The sequence below is a fragment of the Microcebus murinus genome, chromosome 22 (assembly GCF_040939455.1).
Source record: "Microcebus murinus isolate Inina chromosome 22, M.murinus_Inina_mat1.0, whole genome shotgun sequence".
NCBI classification, from domain to species: Eukaryota; Metazoa; Chordata; class Mammalia; order Primates; family Cheirogaleidae; genus Microcebus; species Microcebus murinus.
Window position 1 is genome coordinate 13,899,798 of NC_134125.1, and position 21,206 is coordinate 13,921,003.

Below are 21,206 nucleotides of genomic sequence, written 5' to 3' on the forward strand. Positions count from 1 at the left end.
TCCTACCACCATCCAGCTTTGCTTTAGGGTTGGGGAGCAAACCAGCCGGAAAGATACTACCGCACACGTCCAACACCACCAAAATCCAATCTCAATTTTAAACCGGGTCCCCAGGGAGGGAATAAAAAAGCCCACCTCAACATCCTTCGCCATAAAAACCTCTCTCAAATTCAATCACAGCCCACAACACTATTTCATATCAAATGCCCCGTTGTCCATAGTAGTCTGATACCTTTCGAGAACGTTACTGTCAAAATAGCACCCATGGGGAGACATCATCCAAGAACCAACACAACACCCCTTCAAATCAATATCTAAACTACAAGCACAACAAACAGGGAATAAGTGCTGTCAAAGAGAAAATCAAATTCTGTTCATCTCCCAAGTGGGCAGAAACTAATTACCCCAAGAGCCTCCAAGTGCAGGAGCCGGGCGCCTGGGGAATAACATCACCAGTCCAATACCTTCCCGGGGAACTCTCTCCTCTGAAAACAGAATGTCATCATATCATGAGAGAATAAAGCAAGGTACTGAACTCCCACAGAGGCCACTGCATTTAGCAGAAATTTCAGGAGGCTCCTGGAAGCCGGGACTCTCTAATACCAAGTGCCATGCTAATGCATTTTGCAACAGCTTTCATAAGAATGGAGAAACACCTGCCAGGTCGAGAGGTTTACAGTAATATTTCTATTTCCATTTTCTAGTTTGGTTTGATTTCTGGTTTGATTTGTGGTTTGGGGTTTTCCCCCCCTGTGAAGCCCAGTTTCTGTGAATCAATGACTCGGCTACATCATACTCCCTCCTGGTGGCTCACGGTAACGGGGCTTTCTCTGGCCGCCAGCGCTCTACCAGCTCAGAGAGGCTCAGCTGCCAGATCTCTGATCTTGCAGCATACTTGGAGAGCAGCCGAGCACCATCTCTCTGCTAGAGCTCTGGTTCAGCCACTTGCAGCTCAGTTAAACCCATCGGGAAACCTTTAGCTTATGAGACAGGGTTTTTAGGATTCTTTCAACGCAGCCAAGATAGCAACCCCCATCCGCCCACTTGAGAGAGAGATGCATAGATGGATAAAGAGGTGGACAGCTCATCTTGACTCCTGCACATTTCTCCTTCGACCAAGGATCTGCACTGCTAAAAATCTCCCCCTATCTCCTCCCCTCTAAAGAAGACCAAAGACTGAAAAACTAACCCAAAGTACCCAATTATGATGCCACCACAGGAACAGGTACCCTACACGCTTCAAAATGAGAATATTAACAGTCTGCCCTCCACCCCTGAAAGCCCAAACAGGTAGAAGACTGCTTTTCAAATGCAGGCTGAATAGCAGCTTCCCTCCACTGCACTCCCCCCACCCTACCCCCTCCACCGCCACTGCCACCAACACCTTTGGCTCTGTGTGCCTTGCATCAATGCAGGTCCCTCAGAAAGTCAAATTTTCACTTACTCAGATCTACCAAGAATCCCCAGTGCCTTGCTGTACGAAAACCCCACAAACGGCAGTTCTTCGCCTGAGAAACCCGAGGGGCTCAGCTGGCATGAAGAGGATGAAACCCACGAATTCTTCTCTGGTTCATCAAAATTGGAGGTGTCATCGTCAGACTTGAGGGTGGGAACGAAGGGGGGAGGAGCTGGTTAAAGAAAAACAAGAAAAGAGGGGGAGAAAAAAAATTCAGCCAGGATTCAACAGTGTTGCAGAGAAGATCAGCTCGTCTTACTCCTTCAGCGCTGGCGATGGCACTGCAGCGCCTGCTTTCAATCCAGCCTGCTTGCAAAGGCAGACCCAGCCTCAGCCTCGGCTCCTACAGCAACAAGAGATTAACCCCTTCTCTGCCAACATGGCCACCAACCCGCAGACAGGCTGCCTTCCCGCCTGGGGTAAACTGAAGGATAAACTCAAACAGGTCATTTGGTCCAACGAGAGCACTTGGGGAATTCATCTGGGCAAGCCACTCGATCGGATGTTTCCAGAAGGCTTCTACAGAGCACCCTGCCCGCTTAGTGCCAGGATGCCAGATGACCTAAACCTATGTAATTTCTCTATTCCAGACAGGTCTAAATTATTAATATTTAGTGCTAATCGCTGAAATAAGATGGAACTTCTACATTTTGTGGATTAACCGGAATGAGAGGAAGAAAGAGGGTTTGTGAGGTTCTGGAACTCATGTTAGGATACCACTGCAGTCTAGTTCATTCATATCCGGACGAGCCTACTCCAAGATCTTATCGACCACTTTTTTTTTTTTAGTTCATTATCCATCCTTCCCACCGCAATCATGCCCCCTGGATCCACTGCAGTTTAATCAGCATAATGAAACACCAGCCAAATAAAGTTCCTCCTGGTCATTTACGGTGGGAACGCGCGGCTGGACGTATGCGGCACGGTTCCTACCTCCTTACGGCATGACTCCTGGCCAGGGGTGTATTACATCCTCTTCACTTCCTGCTGACTTACTAAGCTCTCTCAGTCAGGGAGGTGGACACTCGTCCATCAGTCACCAGGAGGCTGCCCATCGTGCTAGGATCCTGGGAGTGTCGCCGGCCAGAAGCGTTACCATGGCCGTGGGCTGAGGCGTCCGTGGCGCCGGCCGGGGCGAGCTGGCGAGCCTGCGAGGCGAGCATCACATGCCCCGCAGTGCAGGCTGCATGCTGCTGCCCGCTCCTGCGTGCTCTGGCTGTAACCCCACCTGGCCGCCACTGCCGACTGGAGTGACAGAGCAGCGTGAGTCACTGCCCGCCAGGGCTCGCTAGAGCTCCCCCTAGGACAGTTGTCACAGCCCTTCACAGCCCAGACCTCTTGTTTAACTCCTCGCTTGCTGGACGAAGCCATGTGCCAGAGAGACAGCAGACACAGTCTGTTTTCAGCTGAGAGACTCCCAAAAATCTGGCTGTTTCCAAAGTTCCCCAATGACGACAACATCCAAAGCGGCGGAAATAACAAGGGAACGGTGAAGCGATGTGGAGGGGAGAAGAAATGAAGCCAGAGGTCTGGCTGCTCCCGGGAAGTGCAAAAGAACATTCTCAGAGCTTCAGGTGCATTAAGATGAGGCAGGAGAGTGAGGAAGATTGAAAATGTAAAATGTGCACTACCAGAAAATTAACACCTCCAACCTCTCAAGAGGATTTAAATCTTCCCTGTTCATGTCAGAATGTACTTGCTTAATACTTTAAAAATTAGCTGATGGAAAGAAAAATTAGATTGAACACTTCAGCCCACAACCGATGCATACTTCCATCAACATAGGCTCAAATCCAATCTGATTTCAATTTCCTAATACCCATTTTAATAGCAAAAAAAAAAATTTAATGAAAATTACATTTTATAAGGATCAAAAAGAGAATTTTTCCATCCCCAAATAAGGAAACTCAGATAAAGACAGGAAATTTATGGAGAGAGATTTGCAGATGATATTAATCTGGAGGCAAAGTGGTTAAGGACACATGCTCTGGAATCTGACTTAGTTCAATCCCAGCTCCACCATGTGCCAGTTCTGTGACCCTGAAAAAGTTACTTACCCTCTTTGAACCTTAGTTTCAACAAAGGTATAACTATCTCAAAGGGCTGTTGGGAGATTTAAATCATCTATATAAAGTGTTTAGCACAGTTCTTAGCAAACAGTAAATACCCTACAAAGATTACCTGCTATTATTGTTATTGCTCATATGAGGTACACATTTATAACAGATCTTGCAGTTATTGAATGCTAGTGAGATACAGCAGAATCTGTACTGAACACTCTTTCCTGTGCAAGACACAGACATGTCCAGGTGGATGTTTGTGTTAATCATATCATATTATTTAATTCCAAGCAGAACTTTAATTCCCTTTCCACTATATACTAATGTATCTTTAGGAGACCAAAATAGAATTCCATTTCTGAGTGAGGAATATGATTAATAGAGGGATACGAGCCACCCTCAGTGAAATAATTACGATTTTGAAATCTTATACTATAAAATAAGATTTGTCTATAAAACTCTGTCATGCTCAAAGCTAGCTTAATGTGGTTGAGATTAGGAAAACGGGCAATCTTCAAGTTAAAAGGAAGGAGAAGTCAATGTGAAATACACTAGCTGGTTACAGATGAGATATTCACAGCACAGAGAAAGGAGAGGCATGTAAACCTCTAAACCAGTAGTCAGTTAAATAGCACAGGAAAGTCTAAAAGAGTGGCTTTTTAGGGCCACATTTTGGCACAGGGGAAAAGCAATAGCTTCAAGCCAAAGAGAGAAGAGGAACTGACTGGAAATATTCTGCCTTCTAGAAAGTAACAAGGATGCTTAACCTTGTCCAGGGCCTTTAGAAGGAAAGAAATAAGGTGTCTAACAAGAAAGTGTAACATCAGGTAGGTGTCTAGATTTACAGTAGCCAGCAATTCGAGAAATTAACATGAATATTGATCCAGGATCACTCAGCCCTTAGAGCACTGGCGGGTAGAAGTGGAGAACAATCACAGGGATACTTTCACAACCCAAAGATACAAACTACCAGGAAGGAGCACCAGCAGACACAAGAAATAGGAGAATTAGCCCTCCAAACACTGCAGCTAAAAGAACCTAAAACGTACCATAAAATAAATTCTAATTTATTATTAAGGTAAATGAGTAAAAATTCTAATGAAAGAACAAGGCATTTTGAAAAAGAATCGACCACATTTGAAAGCAATCAAACAGAACTTCTAAAAATAAAAAGTATTATTATTGAATTTAAAGTTAAAAACTCACTGGATAGGTTAAATGACAGATTCAATAGAGCTGAAGGGAAACTTAGCGAACTAACAGATCTGAGGAAATCACACAGAACCTTGATACTCAAAGTGTGGTCTACACACTGGCAGCACACAGGAGCTGGCCAGAAATGCGGAATCTCAGGCCTTGCTGCATACCTGCTGAATCAGAACCTATTTATAACAAGATCCTCAGATGATTCGTGGGCACGCTACATACAGTTCAACAAGTGTTTGCATAGAATGAAACACACACTGAAAAAGAGATGGAAAACATGAGAGGTCGGGACACAAAGATAGCATGAGAAGGTCCACTGCACATCTAAAATAGGCACCAGAAAGAAAGAGTGAAAGACTACTTTAAAATCTGGATGCCACATTTTAAAAGGATTGTATAGAACCTGGTCAAGTCCAAAAACTACTACATTATGGAGTGATCCAGCTTGGGAAGGGGGTAATTCTCCTATTTCTTGTGCTTTATGTAAAATGTCTTTTTTTTGATCCTCATAAAATATAATATTTTTGCTTTAAGAAAGTTCATTGAGGCCAGGCACAGTGGCTCACGCCTGTAATCCTAGCACTCTGGCAGGCCAAGGTGGGCGGATCATTCAAGGTCAGAAGTTCAAAACCAGCCTGAGCAAGAGCGAGACCCCATCTTTACTAAAAATAGAAAGAAATTAATTGGCCAACTAAAAATATATAGAAAAAATTAGCCAGGCATATGGTGGCACATGCCTGTAGTCCCAGCTACTCGGGAGGCTGAGGCAGAAGGATTGCTCGAGCCCAGGAGTTGGAGGTTGCTGTGAGCTAGGCTGACGCCATGGCACTCTAGCCTGGGCAACAAAGTGAGACTCTGTCTCAAAAAAAGAAAGAAAGAAAGATCATTGAAATCATATTAGTCTTGAGTCTATGTTGATGGAGGTACATGTGGCACCCCAGTATACAGCATGGTGCTAGGCACATAGTAAGTGCACAGTAATTATTTGCTAAGCAAATATATCCTTAAATGTCTAGAAAATGAGTCTTGCAAAGAGAGCGTCTAGCATAATACAGGCCACAAAGAAGATATTTAATGTTTGAATTAAATGAAGTGGTTTTAAAAGTCGAGGTTGCTCTGTCTGAAAATTATGTTAATGAGTACCTATATTCATATTTTCTGATACAGTATTATGAAATCATCTGCTCCCCCCATCTCCACATACCCACCACATTCACTAATGACAAATACAAAATCATATTTAAGATCTATTGTTCACTGGTAAAAGTCACTAAGAAAAATAGATGCAAAAACCTTTCCCTATATATTTTTTAAATAAATCAGCCTGTTTGAGGTAACACTGGGGGGCACAGTCTTTGTAGTGGCAGACGCTATAGAAGTAATTTCATGAAGGCCCCCCCCCCCCAGTTATAAGATAGATGGTAGAACAAAGCTTTTGGAAACAAAGAGCTATTTTAAGAGCTGGAGTTAATTTCTCTTCTATAAATTCTCTCTCTCTCTCTCTTTCAATCCTAACATTCATTAAAAGCTGCGGGGGGGGGGGAGGGGATTTATCATCTTCAAAAATATTCAAAAAATAAAAAATAAGGAAAAAAGAACCAAATGGATTTGTCCTCTTGCTCCCATTTCTTTCTAACATGCTCTATGGGGCTCCAGATTCCACACTCCTACCTTTGATTTTTACTAATATCTAAAACAGTACCTGGCTGTCCTTATTCTATGTTTAATATCTATTTTGTTAAAGGAATGAATGAATAACAAGAACTTTAGCTATGGGATGACTTCTTTAGACCTAATGAGCTAATCTCTGCAACATGCCACCTTAGGAAACTCAAATATTGATGCCTTAGAGTACCCAATTTAGTCATGAAGAATTGGCAGATTCAAAACGGGAGCCCAGTAAAACTCCTAAGACTTTTAATCATCACGACGGGTTACAGAAGTGGGAGATGAATAACAGCCAGCACTGTGTCATAAAGGATGAAGGCACATAAATAAATATCGTGTGATGATATAATGAATCAGGACCGTGCCTGGAACACAGTGGGCATTCACTAATATCAAATCAAAAACACTTGCAACTTCATTCTCTCCACCATGATGTTCCCTCACTCCTTTGAGAAAATTTAATTGGCTAATTAGATGCTATGTTGAAATTTAAAAGAAGATTACCTAAAAAATCAGCTCTCTTCCAAGTTGCTTAAAATCCAGGCACTAATGCGATCGTGCTTACCACTGCATGAAGACAGAACTCTGAAATAAGTGAAGAGGAGGATATTTATGTCGTTTAGAGGTCAGGATGTAGGCGGGAAGAGCAGAGAGTACATGAACAGAGCGATGGCCTGTTTTGCCGATGGGGTTGCAGAGAGTTTTTGTGCATTCCTGCAGGAAAGTGTCACAGAGGGGACTGAATCTCAAGAGCTGGTTAAAAGGTATCTTCATGGGCTTGAGTGGGGAGGAGTGCTACTTTAGCAAAGCCCCAGAAGCTGTAGCAGTGGCCCGAGTGAGCTGTGGGTAATGAGGTTGGGGAGGAACAGAAAGTGAAGTCTTGGCTGGAGCTTGGGGGCGGGGGGACGATTCTGGATTGGATTGACAGACATAAAACCACAGACTTTCAGAGTGCCGGGTTGGTGTCAGTGCAGAGAGACGATACAATTATTTCGATAGGGATGGCTAGAGGGGGTCGGTGCAGAAGGACAGGTCTACGATAGCCTGCATGAACAATTCTACATTGAGGAAGTGATAACAGAAACAGAGAGGATGTGGATTAACAGAAGACAGGCTTATAGTATTATAATACATATATGTTTTCATCCACAATTCCTGGCTCATAACTCATAGCCGTTATTACAGTCTTTTGTTATAATGTTGGGATGCTTTAGGCCACAGATCTCAGAAAATGGCATCTCTGATTCTCCTTCCTAATGCTTCCTCTCGCCAAGGCAGGAATCCCTGCCTTTTGTCTTGGAGCTGGCCATAAGAAATTCTCTAACCTACCTTGTCTGATTGTAGCTCATAAGATCCCCCGTTTCAGAAGGGGTTCTGCCCCATGCCCTGGAGGAAAGAATGCTGCACACAGGGGCCAAGAAGCATCTGGAAAGACAGGCCTTGCTAGATTTCCCCAGTCTGTTAGTATTAAGCCATTCTCTTTTTGTCCAATCACATTTCTACGTGGTTGTCAATCTTGCCTATCCAATGAAGTCTTGCCTATCCAATGAAGGCCCAAGAGGACAGGTTCAAGGACAGGTACAAGTTCAAGGAGCTTCCAGATAGCTGAACACGTGAAGGTTTCTGGAGGGCGGTGTGCCCCTTGCCCCATGCCTCGAGCCCTGTGCATCTCTTCATCTGTATCTTTCATAACATCCTTTATAATAAACCAGTAAACCTAAGTGTTTTCCTGAGATCTGTGAGCCATTCTAGCAAATCAATCAAATCCAAAGAGGAGGTCATGGGAACTCCAAGTTGAAGCTAGTCAGTCAGAAGTTCCAGAGTCCTGAACTTGCAGCTGGTGCCTGAAGGCATGGGGTGAGGGGAGACAGTCTTGTGGGACTGAGCCCTCATCCTATGGGAGTAGATGCTATCTCCAGACAGACAGTGTCGGAATTGAAATGGAGAACACCCAGTGGGTGTCTACCGCAAAACTGATGGCTTGCTTTGGTAATAGGGAGAAACCTCTACACATATGGTCACAAGTGGTAGTGACTGTTGTGGTATGAGAGTAGAGGAAAAACAGTTTGAGTTTTACTGCATTTAGGCAATAGGAAGAAGTGGTAAAATTTGACAACTGATGCAAGAGCAGAGATTTTGATGGGAACTCTTATGGGAACAACCCTAAGAGAAAAAGTTGCAAATGGAAAGAAACAATATCCAGTATCAGAGGTCTCATGGTAATAAACCAAGCAAGTTAGGAGATCAGCAAATAGAGCTGGCAACTAAATATACATAAGTAATTGAGCCCATGAGAACAGATTACATTGCCTAGAGCTTCAGACAAGCCCCCTACTTTCTCCCCTCCCAGGAGGAAGCGGCCAGGCATGACTCCTCCACACAACACATTGTCTGAGAAGTTCAAAAAAAAGCAGATCCAATATGCAACAGACTTAAGTAAATAAAAAATTATCCCATCTCTTTGCCTCCCCCAAAGAGTCATAAAAAGACTTTAGGGTAACATTGATTTGGGCTGGTGATCAATTTTTACAGTGCTGTCTTCAAAGTAAATGACTAAGGAAATTGGCGTTACTAAAGTATGCTTCAATCAATCAATCTAAACAATGCCAGGGTACGGCTGCCAAAGTCTGCGTATCTAAGCAGATATTCTCCCCGGTGGCTGATCTCAATGGAGTTGCAAGCTCTATCTGATGCCTGCTGTACCCAAAAGCCACATTCCTACAAGGAGGCTTAATATCCAGTTTTTGGTAATTGACTTATGTTTTGCCACAGATTTATACTTTCAGAGATTCTTTCATTTCTGGATTGCACTTTAACCAGACTTAACATTTTAGCTTTACTTTGTTTCCCTCTCTCTCAGTCTAGGTACTCAATAATCTGTGAGACACCTACATAGGCTGGAAATACTCAGAACTTTCCAAATTATACCTAGTCATGACTGCATCTCTCTGCAAAGTTGGGCTTGGATATATGCAGTTTTTCACCTTGGCAGATCTCTCCTAGGATACAGGAGACACTCCTAGGGATTTCTAGGACCTGCTCATTCTAGGCCTGGGCAACCTTCCCTTTTCACACCTTCCCCATGAATTGCCCACACGCAGACTAGATTCTTTGCTGCCCTCCCAAACTCTTTAGTATCCTTTTCTCCGACATTTGAAAAATTTATTCTTAATTTTTTTTTTTTTGAGATAGAATCTTACCCTATCACCCCAGCTAGAATGCAGTAGCATCATCATAACCCACTGCAACCTCAAACTCCTGGGCTCAGGTGATCCTCCTGCCTCAGCCTCCTGAATAGCTGAGACTACAGGCACTCACTGCCACGCCTGGCTAATTTTTTTCTATTTTTGGTAGAGACAGAGTCTCACTCTTGCTCAGGCTGTGATCCTCCTGCCCCAACCTCCCAGAACGCTAGGACTACAGGCATGAGCCACCACACCTGTACTTATTCTTAGATTTTCATTATGAAAATTTTCACATGCACCAAAATAGTAAGGGAGTAAAATGAACTCCCACACGCCCATTGCCCAGCCTTAACAACTAGCAACTCCCATTCTTATTTCATCTCACCCCCAACCCTATTATTTGCCTGCTTATTGATTATTGAAAGCAAACCCCAGGCATTGTATCAGTTCACCCATAGTTACTGCGATAGGTACCTCTAACACAGGGTTTCTCACCTGGGACACTATTGACATTTAGGATTGGGGAATTCTTTGTTGGGGGCAGGGGGCTATCACGTGTATTATAGGGCATTTAACAGCATCCCTGGCCTCTACCCACTAGATACTAGTAGTACCCCCAAAGTCATGACAATCAAAAATGTCTACATAGATTGCCAAATGTCTCCTTAGGGGGCAAAATCACTCCCAGTTGAGAACCACTACACTAACAGATAAGGACTTTCTTTAAAAACATAACCATGATATCCTCACTACCCCCAATAAAATTAACAGTAACTCCTTAACATTATCTAATACCATGCCTGTGTTTGATTTTCTCCAGCTGTTTTCTCCAGACATTTCTCCCCAGAATGTCTCTTTACAACTGGTTTCTTTGAATCAGGATCCAAACCGGGTCCACATAATGATTTGGTTGCTATGCCTCTTTTAAACTCTAACACTGTTCCTCTGTTTTTATTTTGTAATGCTATGTATTGGTTTAAAAAAATGGGATCATGCATCCTCATAGAATTTCCCACATTCTAGACTTAGTTGATTGTATCCTTGTGGCAAAATTTAACACATTTCTCTTTCCCCTGTGTTTCCTATAAATTGACAGTTAAATCCAGGGCCTTCCAGACATTCATGTACAATTCTTTTGGCAAGAATACTGCCCAGCACATGCTGTCTACTTACTACTGCACCACGCTGGGGCATGGAATGTCTGCCTCTCTCCTTCCTTGTGATGTTAACAATGATCCACGGGCTCTGTTATCAGCCTGATTCCCTCCACCATGAAGTTCCCTCCAATCTTTCACCTAATGGTTTCAGCAGTCACTGATGCTCATTCGTATCATTCATTGCCTAGAGCCATCATTTCATTAAGGGGTGCAGAATGGTGGTTTTCTAATTTCATCATTCCTTTTATATTTATTAGCACATCAACAATTTGGTTACCCTGTCATGCCATTCAAATAGGAAGGCAGGATAATGCTTGGTTCTTTCCCTATTTTTAGCAACATTGAGAGTCATGAGTTGGGGCCCTGGCAACCTCCAGGAGTGACCAATGAGGTTTCTTTTTCAGTATCATTATGAACTCATGAATTTTTATGTATTTGATTTATTCTAAGCCACTGCAATCTTTCTGATACTCAAATTGTGCCATTTTAGGCTAGTGGAAGAAGCCCCTCTGTTAGATATTCTTGCCAGAAAAAGTCAAATCAGAACCTATTTTAGCCTTTGGAACTGTCTACCAGTTTTCAGGGGCTACAACAAGAAGTACAAAACCACCATCACCACCACCTACTTATAGGAGGCAAAGAGACAAACCCAGAATGTGAAAGATATTCTAAAGGACAATGACCTAGTTTCTTCACCAAGTCAATGTCATAAATATATGTACGAATGTTCCAAATTTTTTAATTTATAAAAATTTATGCCTATCTCCACAGCTGACTATATTCTAACACACAAGTGACTTTAAATCTAACTGTTCGAGTACTGTCAAGGATGTGGAGGAAGCTCTCTTCTACAACGTAAGTGGGAATTGTAAAATGGTACAACCACTTTGAAAAAGTTCGATAGTTTCTTAAAAAGTTAAACATATGCATGGTATACGATCTAGCCATTCTGTTTCTAGAAAACCAGAAGAAATGAGTGCATAGGTCCATAGACTCATACTCAAATGATAAAAGCAACTTTATTTCAAATAGCCATAAACTGTAAACAACCTGAATGTTCAACAGCAGGTGACGGGGTAAACAAATTGTGGTATATCCATACAATGGAACACTAATCATCAATTAAAACAAATGAACTGCACAAATGCAGCATGGATGAATCTCAGAATAATTCTTTGAGTGCAAGAAGCCAAAGTCAGTACATATTATATGAGTCACCTTATATAAAGTTTAGACAATACAAATTAAACTACAGTGACAAGAAGCAAATCAGTCATTGCCTAGGGACAAGGGAAGGGATGGGAAGGAGTGGAAGGGACAGGAGGAAACTTTTGGGGATGATGAATATGTTCATTATTTTGAGTCTAGTGATGGTTTCACAGGAGTATACACATGTCAAAGCTTATCAAACTGTCCATGTGGCTTATTATATGTCTATTATTCCTCAATCGAGTTGTTTCCAGCTACTGGGAAGGGAGCTATTTTATCCCCAATCCTTCTCTGGTCTAAGGAGCTCTGGCTCTTGCACCCCGCTCTTGCACCCCATCATAGAAGTGTTCAATAAACACAGCTAGTCTCACCCTTTACTGACTCTTTCCATAAGGAAGGAGGGGCCGGTCTGACTCATCAGGGCTGGACGTTCGTCTGGCCGTGTTTTGCTAAAATGCAGGGTTACTGTGCCTCGAAAGTGAGAGCCAAGCCCAACACTTCCTCTTTCACTGCCTCCGTCCAGACTCAGCAGGCGCTCACCCAACCGACTGCCCTCAGCCCCCTTACTGCCATCAGGCCCCTGCAGCAAGGCCCCTGTCCATGAGGGAAGGCCATCAATCCTCTCTGTTGGTGGGATGGGCAAACTGACCAGAACCCTGCATCAAACGTTATTGAGCACTCGCCCTGCCAAGAATAAAGTGGGTATTTTGCTTCCTCTCTGGCTATCTGCTCTTTGTGTGTGTCCTTTCTAAGTCAGAATTTTGAAAGACAGGAAGCGTGGTCTTGGATCCCCAACTGCCAAAGCTGTGGCTGAATGTTCCATCATCGGGGATTAACAGAGTTGACGGCATTTATTTTCTCTGAAATGAGACACCGGAAATTATTTCCAAACCCTCAGTCACGAACCACCTGGGCCTCCTACTCCTTGTCCTTAGGCTTTCATCTCTTTTGACTCCTGCCAACTGCCTTCGTTAGTTCTCTCCAAACCTCACCCTCAGAAAATGAGCATAAATGCAATCACCACACTTCATAGAATTGATTAGAAAGTTGGCTGCTGAATACAGTCCCAGATGTTTAATATCATTTTGAATCTTTGGCCAAATCATTCCCATGTTTGCTTAGTTGTAAAAGGTTTTTCTGCAAGTGAGAATTTAAGGGTTGAAGGCTCCAATTTATGGGCTCTCCAACAAACCTACTCTCTGTTTCCCATCTTCCCCCAAGAAAGGCATTAATTCATCTCATTTGGAACTGATTTACCGAACCAGAATTTGGCATTGCCCTGTTGGCTTGCTCTAAGGCACGGTAGGAAGCAGTTCTGCGGAAATCACCAGTGCGTGTACAGAAGGGATGAGGACCACCATGTCACAGGGGGTCTCATTTATGGGAACCCCAACAGTTAAATTCCTCAGTACTCAGTATTCAGAAAATGGAGCCTTTTCTGAGCAAAGCATTCTGGACTTTTTTCTTATGGGACTGAGACTGTTCATACTATACCTTATAACTGTTCACATTCTCCCTTTTGCTTTGGCCACTGGGCAACCAAGAGTCCCAAATCATTCTTCCTCTGGCAACTTAACAAGGAACGTCTTTGTTTTTACTTGTAACCCTGGCTTTATTTCCCTGCCCTTATACTCCTTTCATTTAGATTTCTATATTTCTTATTTTATCTTTCTAGTATTGCAATTATTTCTAGAATAAGTTGCCTCAATTTATCTTGGAATAAAGTGGAATGTTCCATACTTTTAACCTCTCTGGATGTAGCTTCTAAATTAAGACTAGAGGGGAAGAATTCTATAATCCTAATTCATAAGCATTTAGCTCTTTTGTATCCTATTTTCTCTTATCAATAATTTACCCTCTAAAAACCAAACAGCCTCCAAGAGACACGTAAATATTCGCCTACATATCCTATAAGAGATGCTAAGATCTACTAACTTCGTCTCTTCATTATTCCTTTTTTGTTTTAGCAGGTGGCACACACGTGCTCCTTGTCTAGTGATTTGAATTTCTGCCATCACTACTATAGGATCCCCCCTCTCCACCCTTCTCCTCCACCATAATGGTACCCCAGACAGGCCCAGCTCCCATTCCTCACTTCCCCCTGCCCCTGAAGTGACTGGATGTCCAACAGAGAGATACATTTAAGGGCTACCCAAGCCTATCAGAGAAGTACTTCTACTACACTCCTCGAACTAGCTTAGTAAACAAACATGGGCTGGATGTGGTAGCTCATACACGTATTCCTAGCACTCTGGGAGGCCAAGGTGGGAGGACTGCTTGAGCTCAGGAGTTCTAGACCAGCCTGAGCAAGAACAAGACCCCATCTCTGCCAAAAATAAAAAAAATTAGCCAGGCATGGTGGCATGCACCTGTAGTCCCAGCTACTCAGGAGGCTGAGGCAGGAGGATCGCATGAGCCCAGGAGTTTGAGGTTACATGAGCTCTGACGATGTCACGGCACTCTTACCCAGGACGACAGAGTAACACCACATTTCAAGTGATAGAATCCCAAAAACAAGACCTTAAAAAGGCCCAAAACAAATGAACACACATATACACACAAAATGCATAAGCTCTTAAGTTAAAGAAAGGCAGAACACTAAAATAAACGAATGGCAAATTGATGTTAAAACCATAAAGGTTCTCATTTGGGAGGAAGAAAGAGCACTGCTTTCAGAAACCGACTGCAGGGCAGCAAATTCAAAGGCTAAACACAGCAGGGCCTTCTAACTGACTCTCTCTTTTTTTTTTTTTTTTTTTTTGAGACAGAGTCTCGCTTGTTGCCCAGGCTACAGTGAGTGCCGTGGCGTCAGCCTAGCTCACAGCAACCTCAAACTCCTGGGCTCAAGCGATCCTCCTGCCTCAACCTCCCAAGTAGCTGGGACTACAGGCATGCGCTGCCATGCCCAGCTAATTTTTTCTATATATTCTTAGTTGGCCAATTAATTTCTTTCTATTTTTAGTAGACACAGGCTCTTGCTCTTGCTCAGGCTGGTTTTGAACTCCTGACCTGGAGCGATCCTCCCGCCTCGGCCTCCTACAGTGCTAGGATTACAGGCATGAGCCACCACACCCGGCCAACTGACTACTTCTTCGTTTATTTCAGCGACGCAGGAAAATAACCTGCCAATAAAGACTCTGGATTCTTGGGAGGCAGCATAAAGATGTTAAGAGGATAAGCCCGTGCTAGTGTTTATATTAACACAGAATATTCTGGAAAGTTATATAAGAAACTGACAATAGTGGCTTACTTGAGCTAAAGAGATTGGGTATGGGGTAGGACAGAGATTTTTTACTGTGTAACTTTCTGTATCACAGGAATTTTTTACCATGTCCTACGTTTTCAAATAAATAAAAGCAAAGAGAACCTGGAGTCAGGGAGACCTTGGTTTGAGTCCTGCCACTGTCAACTTCTGGCTCCATGGCGTTCACCAAGGGGCTCATCTCTTCAGGCTACAGCATCCTCTTCTGTGTTGTGCGACTATTTACAGTACCTGCCTCACAGGGGTTTGGAGGAGGAATAAACGGGGCAATAATAGGCATAAGGTACTTTGCAGAGCTCCTGGCACATAGTAGGTGCTCAATAAATTGCATGGTAATACAATACATGAATAAATTGTTAATTAAGGACACTGAATCCATCCTTAATGAAAAGTAAGTATGAGACAATAAGGAAGTGGAGGATGGAGGAGGTGAGAAAATTCCTTTTTGCTATCAGAAGGCACAGACTGAGTCAACCGCCATCTTGAAGGATACATGAAGGATGTGTAAAGTCTATCTGAGAGAAAAGCTTTAAATTCCTCAAAGCAGGGCCTAAAACCCAGCAATTCTAAGAAGCTCCCTTCATGTATGGGAGTCCTGAGCTAAAAAGCAGCCTTCCCTCAGCCTGCATCAAGAAGATAAAATGAGGAAGGACCACAAAGACAAGCAAGAAACTCTAAGGCTGACAGATCTAATTTCCTCCTCTTGCAGGGCTTCGCAAACTCTAACCTGCACAGGAATCATCTGGAGACCTTATTAAAATGCAGCTTCTGACTTAGCAGGCCCCAGTCTCTGCAACTCTAATAAGCTCCCAGGTGATGGCGAGCTGCCAGTCCACGGACCACACTCTGAGTAGCAAGGTCCTCCTGTCCCCAGGTGACAGGTCTGCTGTTTCTTAGCAACAGCTGTGATGAGGGACTCAGATCACTGTAATCTTCTCTCTCCTGGTAACCACCTGGCCAATTCCTCTAAATCAACGGTTCCAAGCTGAGGTTGACTATGAACCCCAAGAGACACTGGGCTATGTCTGCAGCCATTTTGGGGTGTTGCAACTGCAGGGGTAGGGGGTTGCTACTTTATCTATAGCTATAGGCCAGGAATGCTGGTAAACATCCTGCAATTCACACAACAGTCCCCACCATCAAGAATTAACTGGCCCCAAATGCCAACAATGCCAAAGTGGAGAAACCTTGTTCTAAATCAGAAAACAGGGCACCCCTTGAGTCTTCTCAACTCATTCTGTGCCTCCAAGTCCCAATTTTAGAAGTGAGCCATCAATCCAGGCTAGATCTGAGATTCAGGGAGGGTAACAAGTTGGCAGGATGCTGCATGTGGGGAAGGAATCACCAGGTCACAGTGTATGGTCTGTGTTTTGTTTAAAACCAAGCATATGCAGTTCAGTAAACCAGTGGTGGATCTGCAAGCATGAAACTTCCTACCATGTTGAGGTATAGCAATTTAACAGGACCACAGCTCTATTCAAGTAAAAAGGCCAGTTAGGATCTTAGACTCTAAGCTCCATGAAGGCAGGGCCATATCCAAATTTGCCCATCAACAGAGCCACAGCACCAAGTAGCCCTTAGTACATTGTAAATACACATAAAAATGAATCTTGTCACTTCAAAACTTACTGCAATTCCGAATAATCTTAAATAGACCCGGAAATTAAACCACTCTCTAATGTGATGATGGCATGGGACCACCACCAAGACACCACCAGATCACAGTGAAATGTACTCTCTGCTAACAAATGCTGAGGACTTGAAAAATTTTGCAAGAATTGTATCTTTTGATCAACTGAAGAGAAATCGCCTGTGTCCTAAGTAACAAACAATAAAAATGATCTACACTATTAGCCATAAATGTTCTAGGAAATAATCCATAATCACTCCTTGCATGACTTGTGTCTCACTGCTAAGACATGGCAGTACTGGATGAAAGGTACAAGCATGCTGGTTCCGTTGACATCATTACGTCTTGGGGGAAGATATTTTAGAAAACGTGATATAAGAGACCACCAGATGGCCAAGTTTCCCACTGATGGGAGCAGGTACACGACGCCAGTCAAGGTAGGCATGATCTCAAAGTCATGAAAGAAGGGCTCTGATTGGCTTCAGCTTTCCAGAAGTCCAGAAAAATCAGGCTGCATGCAACCAGAATCCTGCCCAGCATCTAAAACATCACCAAAATTACACAGCCCGGAGCAGCTGGTACAGTTAAGAAACCCCTTACTGAAACTTGGAAAGCAGCCTGGAAATCATAATAATAATAAATAAGCAGCTGAAAACCTAACCTTGTGTGAGGCTGGGAATGAAACGTCAGAATAATGGGTGCCTGGTGACCCATGAATGTGGCAGTAGGGTGACGTGCTGGAAGGCTAAGTATCCCTGAGCTGGGTCAGATGCCTGGTTCATGGGGTGCTGCCCACAGCAACCCCAAGGGGCAGGACCCAGGAGGGAACAGAAGCTCCACCTGACCCCAGGGTCAAAGCCAAGGCATGTCCTAGTTTCTCTCAGTAGCTACTCTCAGTTCTGTCATTCATAAATTTGCTCAGATCCTTCTTAAATTGCATTTATATATCCTGCCAGGACCACCTCTTGAGACAATGAGTTTTAGAAGATTATTACCTGCTGTGTTAAGCAGTACTTCCTTTCATTGGTTACAACAAGAAAAAGAAGAATTAGGGGTGAAACAGCAGAGAGGCTAATGTTGCTTTCATCAAGGGACAAGCTCTTATTGTGGAAGGTGACAATATTCAACAGCCTGGAAACCACAAGGTATTTAAGCAGTAACCATGAACTTGGGAAACTTAATGACTTCAAGTGTTTTGGTTGATGAAAGTCACTCAAAATGTGTTTATGAAAAACAGGACTGGACAAAGGCATAATTTATGTTAGAGTTACCTAGTTAGAAAATAGCTCAAGTGGCATGAAGTCCAGCAATGTTTTTGATCATAAAACTCTGAGTTGATTACAAATGTGCAGGGATCACAGGTTGTTGTAAAACAGGAAAATCGGCTAGGAGACACTGAAATTAATACCACGCCTCTCTGCATAGTCAGGAAAGCCACAGAGCCACCAGGAAAAGGCACCACCAACCTTGGTGGGCATGAAGATCCTACCCACTGGTTGAGCTACACCAAGTATCTGAGCTAGGACTAGTCCCATCAAATCAAACACCCTAATCGCAATATGGTACCCTGAATTGATTCCTGGAACAGAAAAGAAACACGAGTGGGAAAACTGGCAAAATCTGAAAAAAAGTCTGAAGTTTAGTTAACAGTAATGTACCAATATTAATCTTAGTTTTGACAAATGTGACACAGTTACGTAAGAGGATAACATTAGGGGAAAACTACATGAAGGGTGGGTTTTCATGGACTCTCTGTACTGCCTTTGCAACTGTTCCACAACTCTATTGCGTTATTAAGTATGAAATGTCCGATTTCCTTAAGTACTAAGTTTGACAGTTGATTTCTCTGACAGTTCACTTGGACACTTCTTGATTTTTTTTATTGTGAAGATACTTTCACAATAAATGCACAGTTTGGCTTGCGATTATCTTTCATATTTTTTAGAACAATTTTTGTGAAGCTCTTGCGGCAATGTGTACAGCTAGTGTGGCAGCCCTTGACCGGGCAAAGAACCAAGTGGCACATGAAGAGTCGGAGAACAGCCTTTATTCCTCTGGCAGGCTCAGCACACCTAGTCTTACAGCTGCTCTCTTCTTGCCACTGATCTTCTGCCCCCCCCCCCTTCCTTGTTCTCCTCCTGCTTTTATACCCTTGGTAGGGCTCAAAAAGCGTTCAATCAACTTACAAGCTTTAACATCCAATCAACATCAAGCTTTAACATCCAATCAACAACGAGCTATAACATCCAATCAAAAACAGTGGGATTCAACGTGTGGCCAGAAACAGGCGGCAGCACTGGGCCCAGCGGCATTCCAGCACTCGGGGCCGACCCCAGCATCGTGCCCTCCAACTGGCCACACTCAGTGCTGGCCCTCGAGATGTGGAGCGACGGGAGGCAGCAAGCAGCCGAGTCCCAGCATCCGACATTTTCTGTGTCAAAACCATGGATAAGTCAAAAATGCATGTTACTTTTGAATATGAGTTCTGTCGTAGAACCAATGCAGCACAGACAGCTCAAAATATCAATGAAATGTTTGGGAAGGATGTGGCTAATAAATGCACAGTACGTTGATGGTTTGAGAAGTTCTATTCTGGTGATTTTAATCTTGAAAATGAAACCTTGTCAATCTATTGCAGCAGATGACTACTGCAACCAACTGGACGAAAGGATGAGGATGCTTGCAATTAAGCAGCCGAGATTGGTCAACAGAGACAGGCCAATCTTCCTGCAAGACCACATGTCACGGAAACAACGCTGCTCAAACTACAGAATCTGGACTTGGAAACTCTCTGTCATCCACTATATTCACCAGACCTTGCGCCACTGACTACCACTTCCTTCCAGGCTTTGGACCACTTCTTGTAAGGGAAAATACTCAATTCTCAACAAGCTGTGGAAAACACCTTTTGCGATTTTATAGCCACTCGCTCTTCAGGCTTCTTCACTGCTGGCATAAACAAGCTACTGTTAAGATGGCAAAACTGTGTCGATGGTTTAGGCGCATACTTTGATTAATTATACTATGTCTTGTTTCAGATATAATAAGCTACATTTTTATTTCAAAATCGGACATTTCGTATTTAATGACGTAATACTAATATTCCAGAAAAGGTTAATTAAAAGAATTTTTTTAAAGCAAATATATTTTGTGAGTCTTCAGAGCCACTATACTGGGAGTTGTGAATCAAATAAAAAACATTAAGTTTTTAAGAATTAGGATTCCCTTGGGTGAGGAAAACTCTCTGATATAAATTGTGGGTTTGGGGGAAACAGAAGGAGCTACTAAGTGGATATTTATTAGGATGAGGATAAATTAAGCAGATAGCCACAGAAGGCATGGTGGATCCAATACAGCCAGCACTCCACATCTGCAGGTTCCATATCCACAATTCAACAATGGATTGGACATCATCAAAGAAAAAATAAATGACAATACAACAATAAAAAAAAAAATAAAAAACCAACACAGTTTAACAACTATTGACATTACATTCACACTGTACTAGATATTACACATAATCTAGAGTTTTATGTGTTTTTTAAGAGATGGGATCTCACTCTGTTGCCCAAGCTGGAGTGCAGTGACACAGTCATAGGTCACTGCAGCCTTGAACTCCTGGGCTCAAGTGATCCTCCTGCCTCAGCCTCCTGAGTATCTGGGACTATAGGTGCACACCACCATGCCCAGCTAATTTTTTAATTTTTTGTAGAATTGGGGGTCTTGCTCTTGTTCAGGCTGGTCTGGAACTCCTGGCCTCAAGCAATCCTCCCTTCTCAGCCTCCCAAAGTACTAGGATCATAGGTGTGAGTCACTGTGCCTGGCCTAGAGATGATTTAAAGCATATAGGAGGATGTGTGTAGGTTATGAGCAAATACTACAGCATTTTATATAAGGGTCTTGAACATCCTTGGATTTTTTTGGTGTCTGGGGGGCGGGGACAATCCCCCACGGACACTGATGGACGACTGTATGAAGGCAATATGCGTGAATATGACTATAGTGACCCATCACCATATTCTCTTGTCCCAAAGACAAGCATGAAGCATGGCCTTTCAAAAGATGGCCGCTATGACAGTCAGCATGAAGCACATTCTACACAGGCACTACCTCATTTACAGAATAATAGCTGTGCTTGTAGACCCAATAGGACTAAAACCTGTAAATATCCTGAAAGGAAAAGACTAGAACAAAATCTGGGAATTCTGACATAATACCAAAAACAACATCAAGGTGACCAAAACACAGTGCAGCAAGTCTTTGAATAACATAGCTTTATTCAACATTATTTCCTTGCAACACTGATGAGAAAAAAAGTCAATTCCCAGCAGAGGCCCTTGTCTGGGAGGAGTCTGCATGCTCTCCCCACGTCT

At 43.1% G+C, this 21,206-nt stretch overlaps 1 protein-coding gene across 9 annotated transcripts in view; it reads right to left on the reverse strand.

Annotated features, from left to right (window-relative positions):
* CIT (citron rho-interacting serine/threonine kinase) overlaps positions 1 to 21,206 on the reverse strand; it is a 164,922-nt gene that overhangs the window by 99,714 nt on the left and 44,002 nt on the right. For all 9 annotated transcript variants that reach the window (XM_020283111.2, XM_012756541.2, XM_012756543.2 and 6 more), the window contains exon 10: positions 1,445 to 1,628. In XM_020283111.2, the coding sequence (XP_020138700.1) occupies positions 1,445 to 1,628 (184 nt within the window). The remainder of the gene's footprint in view (positions 1 to 1,444; positions 1,629 to 21,206) is intronic.